We start from the raw sequence: 23,581 nt of genomic DNA, 5'->3' as shown, positions 1-23,581 counted from the left end.
CCGACAAGCAGCAAGACCAGACGTTTCACCCGTACAGATCGGACGCGCGCCCACGCTCGTCCACCATGTCGCGGCAGCCGCCGCCTCTGCTGGAGACAGCAGGGGTGACAGTACAACAAGAAGACACGCCTAGGCCCTCACCGTGCGGCGGCGACGGCGGCGGACGCGCAAGGCACTCAGGCACTCGTGTAACAGCCGTTTGCGCAGCAGCGGAGGCGCAGGCAGCAGAGGAACTTCAGCGAGACGCCCACCTACCGGCTGGCGTCCAAGCGATGCGAGGCAGCAGCCTTGGGTCCGCGGCGCCGCCAGGCGGCGGCGGACGGCGCGCCGTTCCCGTCAGTGGCGGGCGCGCGGCAGCGTGCCGCCGCGCCCGTTCCGCTTGGCCGGCCCGGCGGACGCCGCGACGCCGCTCCGTCGCCGCAAGATGGGCGTGGTCAGCACATGCAACAGGCTGCGCCGCGGCCTGCCGCCCGTCGGCATACACGGAAAGGAGAGAGAAAGAGACAGCCGTGAACCGACAGGCCAGGCGACGCCGGCGGCGCCAGGCGAGCGTGCGCGCTACTACAGTGCGCCGAGACGACAGGCAGCCGCTGAGACGACCGGCAGCCGCTAAGAGCGACCGGGATCTGTCGAGAGTGACCAACAGCCGCCGAGAGCGACTGGGATCTGTCGAGAGCGACCAACAGCGGCCGAGGGCGACTGGGATCTGTCGAGAGCGACCGGGATGTCGGGAGCGGCCAGCAGCCGCTGAGAGCATCCGACAACCGCGCGACGGACGGCGTCGCGCCGAGAGCGTCGCCGCCAACAGAACCGAGACACACACGACCCACCACCGGCCTTCGGCAGTCAGCAGCCACCGCCACCCAGGCGGCAAGCCAAGCACCCCACCCAAGCCACACACTCACCCACAGACGACCCATGCCTCGCCGGAGGATCACACAACACGCCGAAACCAGCCAGGACAGACCGTTACCGACTAGCACAGCCTAGGCGCTTGTGACGGAGAGCACTAGGGCGGCGGCCGACCATCGCCGCATGGCCGGCGCGCCGCCACTGGGAGGGAGAAAGCGTCGCTCCAGAGACAGCGGCGGCCCGGCACACGGCAAACGGAGCGTCCTCGGCTCAGCAGCCCGCCCCGCGCCAGCAGGCCACCCGGAGACGCAGCGACCGACGGCCACCTACGAGTCGAAGTGCTCTTCCGGCTCCAGGTCGAACCACTGGGTGGAGCCGGCCACCAGGTCCAGATCGCTCAGGTCGATGTGTTTCTGCCGGGAGCAGGACGGGTCACCGGTCGGCCGGCCGCCGCCCGGCCAGATGTGTGCGCGCTCGGCGCCACAGCCCCCTCCCTCCTCCTCCCCATCGGGCCGGCGCGTCCACCTCCAATATACGCCGGCCACCTAGTTTCTGTGATCTAACCTGCGTCGCACGACGGCGTCAGCCGCAACACAAGTGGATTTCGCGAAGAACTTTCATCGCCGCACACGACCGTCTACATCAGCATGCATCCGGTCAGCAATGCCACCACAACTTTTTCTAGCGTTACATACAATGGCAAAGGCAATAATACCGCTTCCAGCCTTCAAACAAAACAGCATAGAACCGTCGCAAGACCGAGCCCGACAGAGATGCGGACCACCAGATCTAAGCATCCAACAACGCTGCTCGGCCGATGCTCTACTCGGGATTCCACCTGCAGCGTGGATAACAGGACAATCAAACTAGCTTAAAGATGTTGCACCTTACATGTAAATGCCCACTGCGTGACCCAATGCACAGCCCCGACCCGTGTTCAAGCACCGTAGCCGTCGGGCGCCCGCTTACCATGCCAAGGATGGGGTTGCGAGCGAAGGTCTTCTTACTGACCACCTGAACCTCCAATGTGCGCACCCGGATCTCATTCAGCTGGCCGCGATACTCCAGCGCCTCGTCGTACACCGGGTCGCGGTTGTCTTTGAAGCTCTGTAGCAGCACGTGGGGCACTCAGGCGTCGCCACCGCACTATCCAGCTCGGGCAGCTGTACTATTGGCCGTCACTGGCAACTCGCAAGAAGTGGACCCCAACGCATTCGAAAGTTACCACTCGGGATAAATGAAGGGTCAAACTCGACAAAAGGCACGATTGTCAGATTGAATGGTCCACACTGACAAAGCAGCGCTTTGAAGTGGGCCTCCAGCAATCATGCTTCCGACATGATCATTGCGAACACGTTCTGATCAGTGGCCCAAATCGCCAGCAGCAGACAGCCCTGCCCGAAGCCGGCCCTCCGGACTCGTGACCGGTACAGGGACGCTGAGCCGGCCCTCCGGACTCGTGACCGGTACAGGGACGCTGGGCCGACCCTCCGGACTCGTGACCGGTACAGGGACGCTGAGCCGGTCCTCCGGACTCGTGATTGGTACGGGGACGCTGAGCCGGCCCTCCGGACTCGTGACCGGTACAGGGTCACTGAGTACAGAGTCCGGCAGACCGACCCGTCCCAGCCTGCAGCCGACGGCAGGCGGCGGCCGGCGCAGCCCTGGCGTCGCGTCCCACCGGCAACCGGCTCACCTGTGTTTTACGCTTGTTGTCCTCGGAGCGGTCAGGTAGCAGGTACGTCTTGACGTACGGATCGGGAATGTCGTCTCCCTGCATGGGCAGGCTCCTGCGGACCACCCACGGTGACATCATGGGACGAGCGTGAGTCACATCCCTAACACTTGGTGCACTCTGCTGTCACATGAGCCCAGATCCGCTCCGCGGTCTCCTGATCGAGACCAGGTGACGCCCAGCGTGCTGATGCGCACCGGGCCCGCAGAGGTGACCCGACTGCGCCCCTCTCGGCGGCGAGGCGCCCGGCCCGAGCTAGTCCAGGACGGCGGCGGCAGCCACTCACGATATTTTGTGGACGACGACCACCAGCGCCGAGCGGGTGTCACTGAAGCGCAGCGTCAGCTGGATCCGGCCCAGACGATGGGCGCCGGCCGGGCTGCCCACAAACCCTCTGTCAGCGCGTCACCACACACGGTGGTCCTCCAGACACACGACACGGCAGTCCTCCAGATACACCGTGCGGTGGTCCGCCAAACACACGGCACGGTGATCCGCCAGGCACACGGCACGGTGGTCCGCAAGACACACGGCACGGTGGTCAGCCACACACGCGGCAAGGTGGCCCGCCAGACACGCAGCATGAAAAGGCACTTTTCGCTCAACCGATTAATTTTTTTTAACCCATCACGTGATGCCAAACCGATCCATCATAAAACAGCACCGAATACTTGCACGAGCCACACATATGCTACGTTTCGCTGGCAACCGAAGCACGGAATAGGCTGTGTTTGACGGCAGTCCCTTACTTCTCCGGCTTGCGCTGTCGGAGTCCGGACTCTGCCTGCGCCGTGTCCGCTGACAGGTCCTGGATGAGCGTCTCGACGGCCTCCCGTGTCTGCCGGTGGGGGCAGCACGGTCTGTACAGTGCGTGGCAGACGTAGCGGCCGCCCACTACAAATACCGCCCGGCCGTCTGAGGACGCCAAACTATTGCTCATTGACTGCTCGCAGTCGCTGAGGTACACAGGACACATGGGAAAGCCACAGCTACTGATGCAGCCTCCAGTGCGATTGCATTCGTAGCTGAGGGTGAAACTAAGTCAAGCTCCACTGGCGGTACAGTTTTCCCGCCTGTTGCACACTTCGGCAGGGCTGTGAGCTGACACGCCGCGCCTCCCAGCGTAGCACGGCATTACAAGGGCTGGCGCATCCCACTTGCAGCGAGTCAGGAGGCGTCGGCATTGGTCGCCATGCAGCCAGTCCTTCCCTACAGGCACAGCTCGCTCCCGCCGTCACGCTGGGTCGACGGTGCACCGTCCTGCACCACCGGCGCGGCGCACAAACCGGGCTCACCTGCGCCGGCACCGGCTCCGGCCTCGACTCCTTGCGGGCGGCGGGCGCTGGCCGGACCGGGCTGGGCGGACGCACCGGCTCGTCCGCCTTGGGCTGCGGTGGAGATGCCGGCGGCGGAGAGGGCGGCGGTGGGGAGGCCGGCGGCGGGGAGGCCGGCTGAGTTGGCGGCGTCGCAGCCGGCTTCTCCCCTGGTGCCGCCGGCGGGCTCGGCTCAGTCGTGGCCTCCGCTGTGGGTGGCGCGACGGCCGGTCAGCTAGGTCGCCGGGAGCGCGGCGGGGGAGCAGGAGGGGGAGCAGCCGTCGGCGCGGCGTCCCAGTTCACACCGCCGACCGACCAGCACCGGTGCCAGCGGAGCTCTGGCCGGCAGGGCTCGGATGGTACACACCAGGACAACAGACAGGGACGGACGGCAGGTGGTGACGACGGCTGGCGTGTCCCGGTGCGCCGACGCCGGCGGTCAGTTCGAGCCGGCCTCGGGAGGATGGGAGGCGCGGCACACCGACCGGGTACTCACGGCTCGGTTCGGCGGCGAGGGCCACGCGCAACCTCGGCGGCGGGCGGGACGGAAGGCGGCGGCCAGGTCAGGACAGGGTGCACGGGCGGTCGGTGTGTCGAGGTCGGAGGTGGACTACGGTGCTAGTTCTTCTTTCGTCGCCTCACATCTGACCGTCACAGCGAGCGCAATGACTCATGGAGCGCAGACATCCGCGCATGCGGTCACAGGTACACCAGGCGCGCGCGAGACACCGACACCTCGGCTCACGCTGGCGTTTCAGCACTGAATTAAGCGTCAACGTCATACACTTGTCCTCCTGCGGGCCAATTACCGCCACTGCGCCCAGCCGCCGTGGCCTGGCTTCAGCACGCACCACTTCCGCGTGAAGCCAGAGACTGGCGGGCTGGCGGTGCGGCCCCGAGAGCCGCAGCAGTAGCCGCGGCCCGCCCCGGCCGGCGCCGCGCTGCCAGGCGGCACCGACGCGCGCCCCGCCCGGTCGGAGGCGGCAGCGGCCGCAGCACTCACTCGGCTTTGAGGGCTGTCGGGGCGGCTCGGGCGCCACCGGCCGCTGCGGCATGGCAGAAGGAATGCGGGCCTCGTCGTCCTGGGCCGCCACCTTGTCGTGCGTCAGAACCTGATGCGGACGCGCACTGTGAGCGGCACGGGTCGGCGCTGCCGTCCACACTTACAGCAAGGACCATCAAGGGCGCCGGCGAGGCTGTCACAAGCCTAATCTCGATGCAATTGCGCACAATGTGTGGGAAAGCCGAAAAAGCAGCCGCACTTACAAAATGGCGCTGATACCAAACGACGGAAAAGGGAAGGCACAGGTGTGGCAACGGTGAAATGGCCGGGACAGGGAATCAGCCACGTAAAGACAGGGCTGTGAGGCCCGGCCGGTGCTCGGACTCCTTACCGTGGCCGGGACAGGGAAGCAGCCACGTAAAGACAGGGCTGTGAGGCCCGGCCGGTGCTCGGACTCCTTACCGTGGCCGGGACAGGGAAGCAGCCACGTAAAGACAGGGCTGTGAGGCCCGGCCGGTGCTCGGTGCTCCCCACCGAGGCCAGCCTCACTCACCCGCAGCTGAATGGAGAGCACGACCATGGAGTGCCGGCCCGACTCGTGCAGTTTGTAGGGGTGCTCGCTGACCTCCAGCTCCGGCTGGCGGAGCAGGTCCTTAACCTCCAGCTGCAGCATGCCCAGCGACTTGCCCGAGCTCTGGTCCTCCACCTGGCGACGGCAAGAGCCGGAATACACGTCGGGATGATCGCTACAGCTCTGCCGCCAGGCTTCGCCGGCCGCCGGCGACACAAGCGCCCGCTCTGATCAAGGCCCACGGGACGCCCCAACACGCTTGAACGCCACGGTACGAGCATGGACGTTATCACCGAGCATTACTGTCCTTGAATGAGTGTAACGGCTCACTCTCACACCAAAATTTGATGTGATTTGATGTGATAGCAAGGATTCTTCCTACCTATGCTTTTCATTTAATAAAAAAGCCCAAGAAGGAAGGATCCTTTCCGCGCCAGCCAGCGGTGGTGGGCGTTTGGCAGGCGCTCGCTCTGGTTGCCGGACATAGTGCCCACCTCCAGCGTCATGGTCTGCGTCAGCGGGTTCTTGACGAGGAAGCTGAAGCCCTCCTCCCAGACAGGGTCCAGGGTGCGGTACTTGCACGAAGTCACCTCCTTCTGGTTGCCCACCGCCAGCCGCACCAGCGGATTGGGCTCCACCGTCCGCGACGCCATCTGCCGGCGACAGCCGACCTTATGTAGGGCGACACGGCGCCAGTCCAATCATCTGGTTAATAAAAACTCATGGTAGTGTATAATAAAAGATAGTCCCTAGCGAAGCACTTTAATGAATGATTTAATTCCCTGCACAACACTGCTTGAAATTTAAAAAACCGGACTGACGACGGATAAGCGTTCTGATAAAAACAAACCACCGACCGACGTAACGACCGACGTAACAGACAAAAATAAAATGGAAGAACAGCATGCACATAAAAAGCAAAAACAAAAATACAGTAGCCGAAAATGAGATTCACTTTTCATTCCATGTGGTGAGACGTTACGTAACATTTTGAACGGTATTTACACGGTCAGGCTTAACAGAGGCGAGTGGCGAGCACCGCGGGACGCTATCATACGGGTCACGTCACGGCCGTTACCGGAAGCTGTTTTGCCGAGTCGACGAACACGGTCAGCACGGCCGAGTGCAGGCCCGAGTGGTCGAACGCCGACAGGTCCTCGATTTCATTCAGTTGCTGAAACAGTGGCCGGCGTGCCGCGTCACGCCACTGGTCGAGCAGGGTGGGGTTCAGGCGGAGTCAAGGTCAGCGCTGCAGACTCGCCATCCCCTGCAGCACACCGCGCCGGGCACGACAAAGGCGCGTGCCTAATAAAAAAGCAAGACACAACATTGAAGAAAATACAGACGATATGAAACATGCCGCCACCAGCCAACTGGGCACACTCCCAGCTCCAGCTGAACTGAGATCGGCCGTGACCGAGAGCGCCGCGTCTGCCGCCCGCTGGTCGGCATATGCCGCCACCAGCCAACTGGACACACTCCCAGCTCCGGCCGAACTGAGACCGGCCGTGACCGAGAGCGCCGCGTCTGCCGTCCGCTGGCCGGCGTCATCACCTTCTTGATGTCGGCCGCGTTAGTGGAGAGACCCAGCCAGTCCAGCTTCATGTGGATCCGGCCGGTGCGCGCCTGCTCCAGCGGCACCCACTGAAATAACGGCCAACGTCTCCTCAGCCTAAAAAAATGGCCATCTGAGCATGAGCACTGACGCCGCGATGGCAGCTGTCGCATGGCGTGACCGACGACGAGCGGTGCACCGGCAGCGACTGAACGAGACTGAACGAGACATCCATCCCAGAGTCGCACGTTTCACCACGCGGCCGGGGCTAACAGCATTCAACCGCCCGGCTGGCAGGCTGCGGCCCGGTCCGCGGAGCCCGGCGCACTCACCACGTCCTGCGATCCGGCCTTGGCGATGTCGGCCACGTCCAGACCGCACCTGGCGGCGCCGACAGCCCCACGTTACACGCGCGCGGCAGCCGGACGGACGGGACAGCACCGCAACTCCGATTCGACAACGTTGCGCAAGGAGCCCGGGAACGTTTGAAGTGTACAGCAAAATGATGTGCTCAGGCAACGGCGAAAACGGCGCTATATTCATTGTCATGTCTTAACAGTTAATGCTCAGCATCCACCGTTCGGCATGTTCCTGGACGGAAAACGAAGCATAACATCGCCAAGAGGTTTTAGGACAGCAAGATATCAAGCACGCTGGCTTTACAACTGCAGCAAAAATCGACCTCATGGAAACACAGCAGAAATCAACTTGTTAGCGCGCATGCAGTGAAGATGAGGTGCGACTCAGTTTAGTGTGCATGCATGTTTAGAGCGGCAGTGAGCTAAGCATACCCGCGGCGGCTGCACGGGTCACCAGCGTCATACTCCAGCGGATCACAAGGGAAGCTCCGACAGAGACCAGCGTTAACGCGTGGACCAGGTCCAGAGGGATAGCAGCCGATGCGCTGATGATTGGCTCTGGACGGGTCCAGGAGGGGTGGCAGCCGACACGCCGGTTGGCTATGGGCGGGTCCAGGAGCGTATCAGCCGAGGCGCTGGTTGGCTATGGGTGGGTCGAGGAGCGGCAGCAGCCGAGGCGCTGGTTGGCTATGGGTGGGTCCAGGAGCGGCAGCAGCCGGGGCACTGGCTGGCTATGGGCGGGTCCAGGAGCGGCAGCAGCCGAGGCGCTGGTTGGCTATGGGTGGGTCCAGGAGCGGCAGCAGCCGAGGCGCTGGTTGGCTATGGGTGGGTCCAGGAGCGGCAGCAGCCGGGGCACTGGCTGGCTATGGGCGGGTCCAGGAGCGGCAGCATCCGAGGCGCTGGTTGGCTATGGGTGGGTCCAGGAGCGGCAACAGCCGGGACACTGGCTGGCTATGGGCGGGTCCAGGAGCGGCAGAAGCCGAGGCGCTGGTTGGCTATGGGCGGGTCCAGGGGCGGCGGCAGCCGGGGCGGCGTACCGTCCGAGCAGCTCGTCAGTCCGCCCACGGTCGTAGTCGTACAGTATCATCTCTAAGCGGTAATGAGCCTCGCACATGCCCTGGGAGGAGGAAAGGATCAGGGGTCGAGGTCATGGGACGGGGAAAGGTCGATGTCTTCCAGGAAAAGGGATCAGAGTGCAAGGGTGAGGTGCCAGGACAACGACTGGAACGCACACGGCGCACAATGTGATGCACAAACGTAGATAGCTAAATCCCGTCAACAAATAATGAGAAATTCAACACACCAAATCGCGAAGGACGCTTTCAAGCCCAACAAATCTCTGGGCACCACAGAAACCATAGCGAACGCCGACTTCGAGCATCAAAACGTCAAACGCAAAGCCAAACAAACTCCTGTCAAACAAGTCCACAAAACATCGAACACCACCAGTTTCAGCTGATGCAAAAACAAAAGCAAAATAACCAGACGCACGACAGGGCGCCACCATCTGCCAGTGAGCAGCAAAGAGCAGCTCGCCCGACCAGCCGTCGCGTGGGCGGCCGGGACGGCCCGGCGGGGACGGGGCGGGCGCCGGGGCGGCCGACCCGGGTCAGGCGGGCCACCGCCCGGCCAGGCCTGATCCAGCGCCGACCTCGTAATGGTAGAAGCTCCGTGCACGGTGTGCCGAGCTCGTGATGCCCCTGTCTGCCGAGCCCACTCCCCACACCCACCGCCGGCCGGCCGCGCCCGCTCCGCACACCCATCGCCGGCCGGCCGACCCCGCTTTGTACACGCACGGCCGGTCGACCGACCCCGCTTTTTACACGCACGGCCGGTCGACCGACCTTGCCCCTAGGTCCAGCCGGTGCACCCCGTGCCGTCCCCGAGCGAGGCCGCCGGCACCCGCTGCCGCGCCGGCCGCCGCGCATGCGCCGGGCGGCCGGCGCCGGCCCGCCGCCTGACCTGCCCAGGAAATCGTCCTTGGCCAGACTGCTGGCGTCCCAGTCCCAAAGATCGAGCCGCAGCTGGATGCCATCGAACTCGAGCAAGTGCGTCTGTCAGGCAAGACTGCAGCGTCAGACCAGATACGGTCGCCGCCACTGTCGGCTAGGCGGCACGACGAAACAGTGCAGCGGCTGAGCGGGCCCCACACCTGCTGCTGCGGACAGGACGGAGTCACGGCGGCCGAGCGCGCGCCGCTCCAGTTCGTCGACACTGCACCAGGAGACCGGTGACGCACGGAACCCAGCGGCGACGGGTCAGCCACCCACACCCACACGCAGCACAGCCACAAGCAAACGCACACGACGCTGGCCCACATACGGTCAACCCGCCGCGCGCCAAACCGCTGCCTGCTTCGAAGCGCGAACATGTAACGGATGAAAATATAAAGATCATGATCAGGACCCGCCTCGCGCACGCACACGCGCGCGTGCACGCACACGAGTCACGGCCCAGTGGATATTTGTTATGTACACCGCACACATGAATGACTGAAGCGAAACCGGAGAACAGTTCATCGAGCCCAGAGGGTCCGACACGCAACGATTGAGGGCCACCCAACGACAATCCCAGTGTCACCTGAGATGTCCCCGCGCTAGGCAAAAAGCCATCGATCAGACATAGTTGCGGGCACCAACGAAGCCGTCCTCAGATAAGATGGACGGCGTGCCGCAGGCTGCCGGCCAGCTTGTGGTACCGCACCATCTACGAACGTGAGCACGCATCGAGAGCTCACGTTTGGAGCGCATGCAGCACGATAGCCTTTCAATATAGGCATCGCAGAACGTAAGCAACTTAGAGCGACGATGATGGGACCCAAACTCAAGCATGCCACCCCAAACCACGCAGGCAGCCATGGGGATCCTCCCCCTCCCTCCCGTCGAGCCAAGCGGTGTACACTAGATGTTGGGAGATTGCGTAGGCATATGGTTCATTTTCGCGTGAGTTCGGGCACAATTTGATATTTTCTCGCGCGCTCTGACTACGTGCCTGTTGCAATGCCACCAACTATGGATAGTTCATGCCAGTAGAGAAACACCAGCAGCAGTGCGCGAGGACACCGAGTAATCTCAATATCATGTCGGCCAGGTCATCCGGGGTAAACCGCCTACGCCCACAACTTACATAAAGTTGTTTGATTGATTCCGCCGTATATCGCCCAACAATACTCGCAACTCTCATCCACTGCAGCCCAATGCTGACTCGTTCCACCTCTGAGAAGACGAGGACTGTGACTGCTTGAGTCATCAACCGGTGGTGATAAAAACGGCCGTGGCTCCTGTCGACTTACGATCCCAAATCAAATCTCCGTTCAGGAGGCTCCCGTCGGCAAATGCTAAAGCAATACAAAGCAAATTACGTCGACACGCCCCAAAGTCGGCAACAAAACATCGGAACCCAGCAACATCATGCCACGCCATTGCATTCTCACCAGCCAATCGTCGTCACAGGCAGACACGGCGAAGCGCAGCACAGTTACACTCTCTCCCAGATGCACGTCACGGTTCCCCGAAACAAAACATTCCACGTCGAGCTGAACAGGCACACCCAGTCGCCCCGAACGTCCGACAGAGGCGGAACCCGGACCAGCCAGGCCGGAGCCACGCGACGAGAGACCAGACCCGCCTGGCGGCTGGGCCGCGTTACCTGCCCAACGCATCATCATCAGCCGGGCCACGGTCGTAGTCGGACAGTGTCAGCTCCAGCCGCGTGCCCGTCGGGTGCTCCAGCACGGTCTGGGTGCGCGGTAGAGCGCTCAGGCGGGGCGGGGCAGAGTGGGCGGGACAGGGCAGGGCAAGGCAGGGCAGGGCAGGGCAGGGCGGGGAGGGGCGGGGCGGGGCGGGGCGGGGCGGGGCGGGGCGGGGCGGGGCGGGGGGGGGGGGGGGGGCGGGACAGGCGCAGCCCGCCATTGGCAGCGAGGTAGTGTCAGTAGGCCGCCGCGACCGTGGTCGTAGCAGCCAGGCTGAGGCTAGCTGGTGTTATTGGGCGGAATTTGGACCGCAGCAGGTGGAGCGTCCGCCTGATCACCGATTAGCCGCAGAGGGGGGCAAATCGAGAGCCGAGAGAGACAGATCGAGAGAAGACTGCAGAAGCTCCGGGGCAGAGCGTGAGAGACAGAGGCAGAGGGCGGGAGGGGGTGAGCCGTCCGCGCCGTCATCCGCGGCGCAGTGGGGTCACGTTCGTGCACCAGCTGCTGATGGCCGCGCTCACCTGCCCAGGTTATCATCTTTGTTGCCCGGGTCGTCCGAGTCGCACAGCTCCACCCAGAGGCGCGGGCCCACCGACTCGATCAAGTCAAACTTGGGCCGAGCAGAGCGCGTTAAAGAGAGTGGGAGGCGCGGACGCGTGTACCGGTGCACGCTGTCACACACGCCGTCACAGGAGACGTGACGCCGACACACAGACCGTCTCACACACAGCGGGCGCCAGGCTGACACTGACCGCACATCATCGCACCGCCGCCAACAGCCGGCTGAGGAGGGCGGGCGGGGGGCCAGGCGCCCTCGCACCTGGCGAGTCGTGATCAGCTGACAGGGTATAGCGAGGCGAATGGGAGGCCACACGGAATAAAGGTGACCGCAGTCATGTTGCGCACACTTAACTCTCGGTAAGTTTCACAATATCGCCAACGTTTCCGCACGTCCAAAACGTCACCAGTCTTGCTGCATGCCTATTAACCAACTTCCTGTGTTGACCGGCATCAGCCATACGCTTTACAAGCAGGCGCTAGTACTTCAGCAGCGTCAAGCGGCAGAATCGCCGCCGAACCTGTGCCGGCCGCCATTTGGCGCTGATCATTTCAATGCCAAAAGGCTGCTGGATCAATTGCCTCAGTATTAAATACGCGTCCCTCTCAACTTCATCTAAAAATCTAGACGTGTATTATTAATGGCCTGTAAGATCCGTGAAAAAGAACGTCTATGACCCCACCACTTCTATCTCTTCCTAATGTTGGTATGTTGGGACGCCTCGCATGGATCTAATCTTTCTGTTGGCACCAACGCTCAGTTGGGACAGAAACGGAAAAATCACGCTCCCCATGCAACTGCCGCCGAAAAACAGTGGTCTAGGATTCCGTTCAGAGTTTGGGGTGCGTAAGCTGGTTTGGTCTTTCCATGCAATTCCCTGGGAAAATGCCGGCCTCCCCCCATCCTTTCCGCCGGACGCACGTCTGAAAAGAAGCGTCATACCCAGCAAAACAGAAAACCGGTGAACACAGCACTACTGGGCCCCTCCGTGTGCAACCCTGCCCAGCGCCTGAATCCGCATACTGCGGTTTTTCCGTCTCCTGCCCCCGCCCCCTTCGCCTGCCCACCGCCGGCCGAGCCCCAGACCGGCCCGGCGCCCATCGCCGGCCGTCTGGCAACTAACAGCCGTGACGACAGCGGAGCGTGGGCGGCGGTCCCCCGCCGGCGCGGAAGGGACGGCTGCGGCAGCGGCAGCGGCCCGGCCCGACTCAGCGGAGCCAGCTCACCTCACACACGTAGTTCCAGACGGGGTCAACAGTGTCCTGGATGTACTTGGTTTTGAACTGCTTGGCGCCGATGTAGATGATGGCGTACGGGTCCGACTTGCCCTGGCCGAAGATGTTGCGGTCCTTCTTCATCAGGTCACGGCCCTCGATCAGGCGCAGGCGCAGCACGCCCTGGGGTCAAGGCCACGGTGCCGGTCACCACCACGGCGGTCGCGGTCGTTGTCAAGGCAGCCGCGGTGAGCGGCGTCGCAGGCACAAGTTCAAGGCTGCGGCCACGAGCCCCAGACGGCGGACGCGCACCACCTCAAGGGCAAAGCCGCAGGCGGCGCTGCCGCCTCAACACCCTATAACGTAAAAAGTGAATGAAGCGGAATGACTCAGGAAATATTATTATCAGCGTTAAATGCACGTTTACTTAAGACACCGTTGCTTAAAATGTTGACGCAATCATTTGCGTCATACTTCGGTGATGATCACGTCGAAGTCAATCACACACTGGGTTTATTCTCACAACTATAAAGCCGGTTATCTGTATCCATACAGCGTACTACGCGCTGTGTTTCCACCAAGGGTTCGTCTCGATGAGAAAGACCGCCGAGCGGCCAATACGCCGAGCTCTAGTATTTGTATACAAGAACGTCATATGTTTACCGATCTATTAGACCACAGACTAGGATATCGAAAGGTCTATGACTAGTCGTATATCGCAATATTGATACTGATAAAGATATAGTCGTGTACTGGCAAGCGCAACCGAGCGTCTGGTCCTTCCAGCACCGATAGCTACGCATTGCCTGTGCAGTGCCCACATGTCCCAGCAATCTCTGGCGCTCTGCCATGTGTGACTCACAGTCCGACACACGCGGCCGGACGAGGCCCTGTCGCCGCCGCCGCGTGGGCGGCAGCGCACGGCCGGGCCAGGACCCACGCCGAGACCAGTGGGGCAGCGGAGGGCACGTCCAGCGGCCGCCGACTCGCCACGGCACCTCCAACCCCGCCGGGTGGCCTGTTTCACTAGCCAGAGATAGCCGGCTCCGTATCGCTGACCTCGGTGTTATGGTGATGATGTGGGATTTTGACACCATAGGTCATTTTGCGCCCATGGCGGCTGTTAACGGCTGTGTTTTGTTTTAATTAGCACGAAGCAAGTACAGCTAAAAACTTCTGCTAACAACCTCTGTAGTATACAAAGAGGCGTGTTCTGGCAGCGAGAATGAACGAGCGGCAAGGCCAAACACGAACGCCGAGCCAATACCTGATGCGGCTTTGGATCCGTCTGCAAAGGTCGCTACACATCCTTGATGTGACGAGATAAGCTCCAATCCCCTAAACCTAGTGTCACACGTAATGGGTTCTCGTTTTTAACCTACGCTAATGAAAACCGCACTTGGTGCACATATTTCCCAAGGGGGTGTTGTCAAGTGACCAGATCTGAGCACTCCCTTCCATCTGAGCCCATTCTCTCCGAATAGCTCTTCGACCTGAAAAGCAAATGCCACAACACGTGTTCTCCGTTCTTTCTAACAGGTCGCGTCACACGTCGTGAAAAGACTGTCGGGTGGTGAGGTGTTTTGGGAGCTGCGCCAACTTGCAAGCATACCTCACCTCAAGCATTTCCCTCCGAAATGAGAGCGGGGGTTCACTTGCCTCTACCAGTAGGCTTGCAACTGAACACGTTTTGAACGCACCGGTTGCCTTGCGCAGTGCTGTGTGCCATGTGGTGTTTAGTTTGAAGGAGGTGGGCGCACGGTTATGTATATCACATCCGTAGTTAACTTTAGATCTGATCAGTGAGCGGTACAACAATTAAAATGTTTTCCGATCTGTTCCGTAAGAGCTTGTGCCACGCATTTCAATGTGTTCAGTGTCTTAAAACACCCGTAATGCAGAATGATGGGATGTTCCTTGTAAGTCAAATGCTTATCAAAATGTGACCCCAGAAACCGTGTCACCGCATTGCAAGGGATCGGCTGTCCATAAAGCTTAAGCGCCATGTCGGGACAATGACGCCGGCGTCGACAAAAGTGGATGGAAATGATCTTCGAGGTCGAAAACCGTAAACCGTTAAGCATGCTCCACGTATCTAAGCCAGTCACAGCCAACTGTAACTGGCGCGGCATGGACGCTGCCGTGGCGGAGTTGCACCGGATGGCGAGACCATCAACGAAAAGCGAGTGACCAATCGCCCGGGGTAGGTTGCCCCGACATCATTCATTATGACGCAAACAGCGCAATACTTAACACACTGCCCTGGGGCACGCCGTTCCTTTGGGGTATACCATGCTGGAACAGCTTCCGTAAGATGCCATATCGCCAGGTTGTGTCATAAACCTCTTTGATGTAAGTAATCCACACAGTAGAGCCCAAGCCTAAACGATGAGCAACCGTGTTACGGTTTTTCCTGAAACCACAATGAGCGTTTGTAAGCACATCGTTTCTTTCAACAACAAAAAGTTACTTGTGCCCGAACCATCCGCTCTGGAGGCTTGCACATGGAGGAGGTAAGCGCCGCTGGACGGCGGCCCCACGGATCCGTCTCTTTCTTACCAGGCTTCAGCAGTGAAACTATTAGCGACTTCCGCCCAGACGTCGGGAAATCTGTGCTTTCCCACAACTGGTTGAATGTCACCAACATAGCTTGGGGTCAAAGCCACATTCTAAGACCAGACACAGTTTAAAAGAACTGGGCTGCACCTGTTGCAGGACCGAACACCTCGGTCAGAGAGTAACGGCCCCACTCCACAGGGCGGTGCAACCTCAGTGTAAAGCCTTTTATGCCATGCATTTTTATAACTGCTGAGACGGGGTTTTTTAAATTTAACAGGTGATCAGAACAACCCCTGGCGCGTTTTCCATTTTTCTCCTTTTTTATTCGAGCTCACTGGACCGCAAGTGATCATCTGATCGGGATTATTGCTGCATGGCAGCTGACACTTGCGTGGTTAAGGGGATAGTGAGCAGGCAGAGCAATGGCACGGCTATCCTAGCTATTACGGCTACCCAGCCTCCCTAGCACGGGGACCCTTGGCCGTTGCCGGTGTGGGGGTGCTCTGGCGGGACTCCCGCTAGAGAGGTCGTGGGACAGACTCACGCCGGCAGCCGCGGCCCGCCCCCCACGAGTTTACAGATTTTATGGTGAGGCACTGGTGCGAAAAAGGGCGCATGGTGGTCTCGGTCCGAGCCTGCCTTCGCACGACAAATGTACACCGGTATGCAATCTTTCTTCGCGTCGTGAAAGTAAAGCGGCCAGAACGGGGAGCACTTCACTTCGACCGTCCACTCAACCGGTTCACGATTACAGTGCGCCGGTGAAAATTCGTGGTTTGTGGGAACTATTCTCCTACGCCGACATTTAGGAAAGCACAAGTTCCCATTACTATTTTACAGGGATACATTCGCATTGGCTTATCTCATCTTAGAGATTTGCATATCTTGTACAGCGGTTGGGTCTGGCCCACGCTCCAGCCCCGCCCGCATCCACCGCCGAGCCGGTGCGGCCCTCAGTCGGACCACTCAGGTCTGCGCCGCCGCGCCGCCAACAAGAGTCTCGTTGCGACACAAGCCCGAACGTCACCAAAGCATCCATCCTGGACAAATTTAACGTCATGCATAGAGGTCAACGAAGAAAACCCTTTCCCCACGTCTGGCACTAAAACGACTTGCTTCAAAACAGCGGGCAGCGCCTGTTACGTTTCGATTTTCAAATAACATGTCTTCGTGCCAATACTTGGACTGTCCCCAAAACGACAGTCAGAAGAGTTTCCTGGACAAAAATCGTTCGTTGTCCTGTTCATTGGTGACGCTTTTAAATAACGCAGGCGTGCGTTGTATACAAGTTAAAAATGACATCCCGACCACAGTTTTCCTTACAGTTGAGACCATTCGCCGCAACTTTTCCGTCCAAAAGATATATATATATATATATATATATATATATATATATATATATATATATATATATACTCCGACCATTGGTATGCATGCCTTCCGACACACATTAAATGTCACACAAAGCTGGCCTCGGGTACCCGCGATCTGCACTGCAGAAGAATGATTCAACGTGCGCGTGATTTACATCGACCATCAATGAGTCACGCTCCAGACCTATCAGAATACAACAAGTGATCAGACCGCGTACGGTACACACAGGTATGCTATGTGTTCGTCCGACAGCGCTGGAAGTACCGAAGTTTTTCAGAAAGGTTTTGCCATGTTGTAGTTTGCTCTGCCATTCCTATTGGCGAGCAACTAATTTATTTTCTCCCAAGCATGTTGGTTTTGAATACGTCAGTAAAGTAGTCAGTCATAATTAACCTCAGGACCTAAGCGTTAAGGCCTGAGCAAAGTTTGTTTGTGTGAGCGCCCTTTCGAAGACCACAAGTAAGCTATCTCGGTCCCAACCACAAACAAGTGACACATTCCCTTTCCGTATCCCAGTTCCCACGTGGCGTGTTTTCTCCTCCGGGGTCGTTGTTACGGGTGTGGCCAAGCCTGTCATACGACACGAGCCATGTGTTAGACCCGGCTCCAGCTGGTCATCAGCCCGCGGTACTTTACGAAACGGCAGAGTTTGGTGGACAGCAACGTGCCGCTTGCACCTGCCCGTTTGGGTGGAATGCCCCGCATGCCCTCTCTGAAAAAACTCACAGCCATGAAACGCTGTTCGCAGCGAGTCCACGTTGCCCAAACGCGAATAAACTGTGTCTTCAGTGCAGGGGTGACGGGCGTCACAAGGCCGGGGAGGGGAGCCTTCCAATGTCTGTCATTCAGCGCTTCGCTAGGGAGCGTGAAACCCTGAGTGAGCTCACAACGCACGTTCCATCTGCGGCGCTACATGAGCCAAACAGACCCGCCATGCTCAGCTTCACCTGCGGCGCTGCGTGGCCCGAACAGACCTGCCATGCGCAGCTTCACCTGCGGCGCACCATGGGCCGGACAGACCCGCCATGCTCAGCTTCAACCGCGGCGCTGAGTGGGCCGAAGACCCGCCATGCTCAGCTTCAACCGCGGCGCTGCGTGGGCCGAACAGACCCGCCATGCTCTGTTCCTGGCGCCTCCAACCGCCGGCCGGCGGTGCCGCCCCTGCCTCGACCACCGCTGATCGATCGCCGACTCACCAGGACACGCCAAACGCAGCGAACAAACTCAGCGTTCGGCGGGTAAGCCGCGCCGGCAGCGAGAAAGTGCTGGCGTTCCACGAGCCCGGCCGCGCCCAGCTGCACCCACCTTGGGCTGGGAGGCCGTCACCATCTTGGTGGGCACCTCGCTGGAGAGGACGATGGGCCACTTGTTCGGCAACACCATCATGGCGGCGATGGTGTCGACGATGACGTTTCGCAGAATGCCGCTGTGGGAGGTCGTCACCGCATTCAGAGCGCCGCCAGGGAAGAACACGACCGGGATGTGCAGCGTGGGAACACGAAACGGGGCACTCAGATGACAATACGTAGGTCACTTATACTACAATGTGGCAATGAATCACAACCCAAGGGAAGCTCTGATAGACTGGGCCACTCATGCCGTGGTTGGGGGTAATGCCGTACTCGGGTCATGACGCAAGATATTCGTGGATCCAGCGCGCCACACGCCGAGACGACGCTGTCGCCCAGGTGAGTTCAGTGACCTGCTCCAGGGTGCTCATCACGCGGCTCCACCATCACTCCGAGGCGAGCGAGAGCGAAAGAGAGCGAGGAAGAGCGAGAGGAAGCGAGGGAGAACGAGAACGAGAGCAAGAGTCATGCCACTCCGTCTGTCGGGCACAGTATGCGGGTCTGCATCATGACCACTGACAGCGGGGCAGGACGTGGAGGGGAGAAGGCTATTGTGTCGTGACGCGGCCATGACAAACGGGGCGATTCACAGCCGACCGAGGGCAACCAGCGCGCACGGACAGCGACGTGCCATCGCGTGGGAGTGCTCCGTCCCACCGGCGCCGAGCCCAGCATTCCGGTGTCGGCGCACCCCACGCTATGCCACGGGCAACTGACATAGAAACGGTGCTTCTTTACAACGTGAGAAGATATGAGAAGTGACTACCGCGGCGTAGTTGCAAGCTGGGCACCCCCACATGGAGGTATGATGTGGTCTTTGCTCACAAACAGACATCAGAAGCTCATGCGCAGTCTGGCGAAGGCGCGCGCGCGTCAGCGCACGCACGCACGCACGCGCGCGCACACGCACACGCACACACCCGCACCCACACCCACACCCACACCCACACCCACGCCCCATACCCACACAGCAGAGCAACGACCGGTGGGCCGCGCCCCCGGCACAGTTCGCTGACCCTCGGGCGGGACACGAGGCAGCGCGGATCAGTCCGGCTCCACGGCCGCCCTGCACGCCGCTCACTGACCTGAGGCCGGGCATATCCAGCACGTCCGCCACGCCAGCATGTTGAACTCGATGTCCGGGTTGTTGAGGAAGAATACCTGCATGCCGCCAATGATGGGGATGGTGCTGATGAGCGGTTTGTAGACGATCCGCATCACACCGTGCAGCTGGCGGGGAGAGGAAGTTCGCCCCAGTCCAGAGGAACATCGAGGATCGCAGATCCACAACCGGCCTCCTCACCGCAATGTCGTAAGTTCGAGTCCCGCTACCGGCTGTTTTTCATTCAATAACTCAGCTGACAGAACGCACCGTTCCTAACACGACTTGCAAGCGTGGCGCAACAGATGGGACACGATACGAAGGTGTCGGTGGTATCCCAGCGGCACAGCTGGTGAAAACGCGTGCAGCTGTGCGGGCGCCGTTCGCAACTGCCCGCCACTGCTCGCAACTACTCACAATGGAGACACGACTGAATAGCGAGGAACCATAGCGACATCTGACACCGTAAAGGAGGGCTACTAGCATCAAAGATCAACGACAAGAATGATCTCATCAGGTATCCTATCCCCTTCCTGTCATCTAACCGTGGTCCAGCGTCTTCTAAGCCTGCGTACAATCCGCAATGACCTCACACGTCTACACAATCAACAGGATCGGACGATAGTTGCCGACCGCGAAAGACACCCCCTGCCTCTTAGACCGGATCCACCGCCCCGAACCTCGACGTTGGCGCAGACCTGCTGCTGCCCCCGCCCGCTCACCTGGAAGTCCTTGATTCCAGCTGACATTCTGCTGAAGCTGCACTCGATGCGGGAGTCGCCGGCGTAGAAGATCTCGACGTCCATGATGATCTCGGAGCGCTGCACGTTGTCCGAATAAACCTTGACGCCGCCCACCCGCGGAGCCTGCCCCGCAGGAGCCGGTCTCAGGTCAAGCACCGGTCACGGCCAGCGGGCTGGGAAGCTACAGACAAACGAGGCGTTTCCCTAACACCGGAACGACACGCTTGCGGTGAAAAATAGACCTGGACGGGCGATCAGGCGCGCAGGCTAATGCAGTCGTGTCACGCGTCGACACTGAAAAACCACTGCCGTGTTTTAGATCCCATCATGTCTTTCGACGGGTGAGAAATTTGTGTAGCCACACCCTCAAAGGAATAACAGCAATATATATATATATATATATATATATATATATATATATATGCATGCGTGTGCGTGCGTGCGTGCGTGCGTGCGTGCGTGCGTGCGTGCGTGCGTGCGTGCGTGCGTGCGTGCGTGCGTGTGTGTGTGTGTTTGTGTGTGTGTGTCTATATATGGGGCCATGGCGACGCACTTAGAATTATCTTATCCAGCAGTGGCCACAATTAACCAACGCTTGTAATCGTGATACATCCGTGGATTGCACCTTGATGTCCAGTTTGCAATGGAGACTGTCCGATCCAACGTCACTCTCGGCGTTTCAACATGTGATTCAAAACAATGTGAAACCCGTATTTTCCAAGGGTCCGTATTACATACCGGCACAACACAGTCACATCAAAGGCTGATAAAGCGTTACTCACGATATCGCCCAGATATATTTTCTCAAACTTGAAGTTGTTAAGTTTGTAGCCGGACATGGTAGTGGCCAAACTATGCTCGAACTGAGTCTTCAGTAGGTTCTTCACGTAGTCACCAACGTACGGCCACATCTGCTTCAGCATCTGAAGAATCATCCACGATCTCTTTAAGTCAGGAAACTGGCGACAGAACTCATCAGACTGCAACAGTAGCAAATGAATTCAAAATTGAAAATTTCAAATGATGCAGCTTACAAAATTGGAAGAAAGGGTGTAGCACACATGGGCATTGCCTACCTTGTTCAGCCATTCTGCTCTTTCAACGTCCGGGAAATGTACCTGTACAGAAATGGAAAAATACGTCACCGTACATCCACAGGGAACCCTGTTTTCAGCAGAAACAGGTATGAACTTGAAAAATATGTGCACTTGTCTAAGCTGAAACAAAAGTCACGCGGGTGTCAAGTAATCCTGGATGTCACAATGCACTGTTCGTCGCGGTATCACCACGGGCCGCGGCCGGCTTGCCGGGCCGCAAGCGCACCCCACTCACCCAGGAGGGCAGGTCCTGCAGCTTGGCCAGCGTCACCTGCTCGCTGTTCAGCGCGATGGCGCGCGCCAGCGCACGCTTGTTGCGCTTCTCGCGGCGCCACTTTTCGCGCATCACCGACAGGGATGATGCCACCCAGCAGCCAGGCAGGCGACAGCTCCAGGTAGCCGATAGCATAGATGCCGAGGATGGCGGCCGTGCGGCGTAGGAAGATGATGCCGAGCGCCGAGGCGCCGCCGCTGCCGCCCTCACTCATACTCGCCTGCTGTTGGCCTGCAGCGACGGTCATGGGTGACACTGACAATCCTACATACTGGGTTTGTGATTCGGATCATGACAAAACCATGCACACCATCCAGTCCACAAGCAAATGATGCAGGCAGAATAAGGTCTTAGAAAATGGTGCACTGGAAACAGAGTGGAGGCAGGACAACCAAGAGGCCGTTAAATACAGCAGAGCTCTGCACATTAATCATGTAGACACAGCCACTCTTTGCAAACAAGATGAAGATGCAAATAAAAGCTGAAACCTAAACACACACTGAAGGTATAAAATTGAGTTACACCACATGATTCTGCATTTAATATTCAAGATAAGTATCAATGCTCACAAAGAAACCAAAATGTTTTGTTAATGCCCATACAAAAATACCCAAGCAATAAAACATGGCATGCTACGCATAGCCTAGCAAAATTAATTCAAGGCACTGCAGTGCACCAAATATTCATAGTTGTCCTAGCATATGAACCAGGGTATCTGATGCACAGAATGCTTCATCATTTTTGTCTTAAGGAAAAAATACATATCATTTTATTTGCACATGACAATATTTCATTGTCCCAATACTTTAGAAGACAAAATCCTTCAACATTTGTTTTCCAGAAAGATAAAGGCCAGTGTTCTTGCACATAACAAATAAAGATAAAAAGCTTCAATATTTAAATTTAAGAAGAATATAGGCTAGTGTTCTGCACATAACAAAATTAATATGTTGCTTTAAAGTCAAATAAGTTAGTTCTATTTTCAGTAGTTTCAATTTTTGCAGCATGAACTCAAGATGCATTTTCATCAGGCTTGGAACTGTAAAGGAACCAACCAGCATGACCAATACTATCCACAACACTGATGGCACCAATTCATATTGGAAATAAAGTTTGAGATGATTCAACCTGTACATCCAGTCCATAACACCACACAAAACTACAGATAATAGGATATATTCATAACCAGCTCAGTGAAATAAATGTACAGTGGACAGTTCTACATAACCTAGCTATGAGAAATGCCAGCCCCACATCATATTTTCAGTATTATTATACTTGTAACTGCTGATGCCTACAAATTGTTTCATCTTGAGCTGATGCCAACAGCATCAACCACACCTAATTAACTAAATTAAGACCACCTACCTGCCTATGTACTTACCCCCCTACCCATCCACCTGCCCACAGTAAGCCTTATGCACATATTTTTTCAATGGCATATGAGGACAGAACCTGGTAATTGATGGGGCCCTAAGCTGTAATGTGGGCTTCAGAACCTTGCCAACACAGAAGGGAACACAAAAGAAGACTGACAGGCTTCCAGACTAATTGGAACCCAACATTGTGCCTATGGGCATTGCATGGGAGCAATGCATTAATACTCTGGTATGTCTCCCCCAGATTGCAGCATCTTGTTGTGCCTTTGAGGCATAGCCTTTGGGGTCCAATTGCAAAAAAAAATGTTTACATCAAACATTACAGGCATACCAACCAAGCAGCTGCAGTAATTTCAGGACAGGTAAATTAAAAATTTAAGAACTCAGGATTTGGCCCACAGTTAGCACTAATTACAGTGCAAAGCCTGCTAATGTTTTCAGCAGTTGTGATGGCACTGATGATTTATTTCACTTAATTGATGATGACCTTGATTTCAAGCACAAATGCTCTAAAAAACATTAAAAACTTTCAAAATTTTCATGAAATGAAAAACAGCACAATCTGTTCTGGACAAGATTGGCCCATGCATGTCAGCACAACATAGCACACACAAGCGGCCCGTGGGTGCCCTGCACACAGGATGGCTTTTTTGCAAACTGACCACACTTAAGGGGGCTGGGGACCCGTACCCCATTGTGTCGTACACACAATATGGCTTTGAGCCATGCATCTGCAGGAACAAAATGTCTCTGCATCCCTACTTACATTCCCCTACAGAGTTTCCCCACTAATCCCTCCACTTTTGACCCGAAACGAAGGAGAAAGACGATGAAGACGCACACACGCGTACG

At 58.1% G+C, this 23,581-nt stretch overlaps 1 protein-coding gene across 1 annotated transcript; it reads right to left on the bottom strand.

Moving 5' to 3' along the window:
• LOC119100847 (extended synaptotagmin-2-like) lies at window positions 1-21,575 on the bottom strand. Its single transcript, XM_037224010.1, is given in 23 exon segments — window positions 1-463; window positions 1,183-1,265; window positions 1,822-1,959; window positions 2,549-2,642; window positions 2,874-2,966; window positions 3,337-3,425; window positions 3,883-4,109; window positions 4,904-5,012; window positions 5,457-5,609; window positions 5,969-6,127; window positions 6,553-6,648; window positions 7,029-7,118; window positions 7,362-7,410; window positions 11,601-11,689; window positions 12,865-13,035; window positions 18,091-18,211; window positions 19,220-19,256; window positions 19,259-19,364; window positions 19,959-20,102; window positions 20,762-20,902; window positions 21,056-21,097; window positions 21,312-21,431; window positions 21,433-21,575. Coding segments are annotated over 23 exon segments (2,610 nt in total). The 5' UTR covers window positions 21,565-21,575; the 3' UTR covers window positions 1-336.
• Window positions 21,576-23,581: the final 2,006 nt, after the last annotated feature.

The sequence above is a fragment of the Pollicipes pollicipes genome, unplaced genomic scaffold (assembly GCF_011947565.3).
Source record: "Pollicipes pollicipes isolate AB1234 unplaced genomic scaffold, Ppol_2.1 Scaffold_4881;HRSCAF=5763_pilon_pilon_pilon, whole genome shotgun sequence".
Classification (NCBI taxonomy): domain Eukaryota; kingdom Metazoa; phylum Arthropoda; class Thecostraca; order Pollicipedomorpha; family Pollicipedidae; genus Pollicipes; species Pollicipes pollicipes.
The sequence above is the reverse complement of the archived record's forward strand: the minus strand, read 5'-3'. Positions and strand labels throughout refer to the sequence as shown.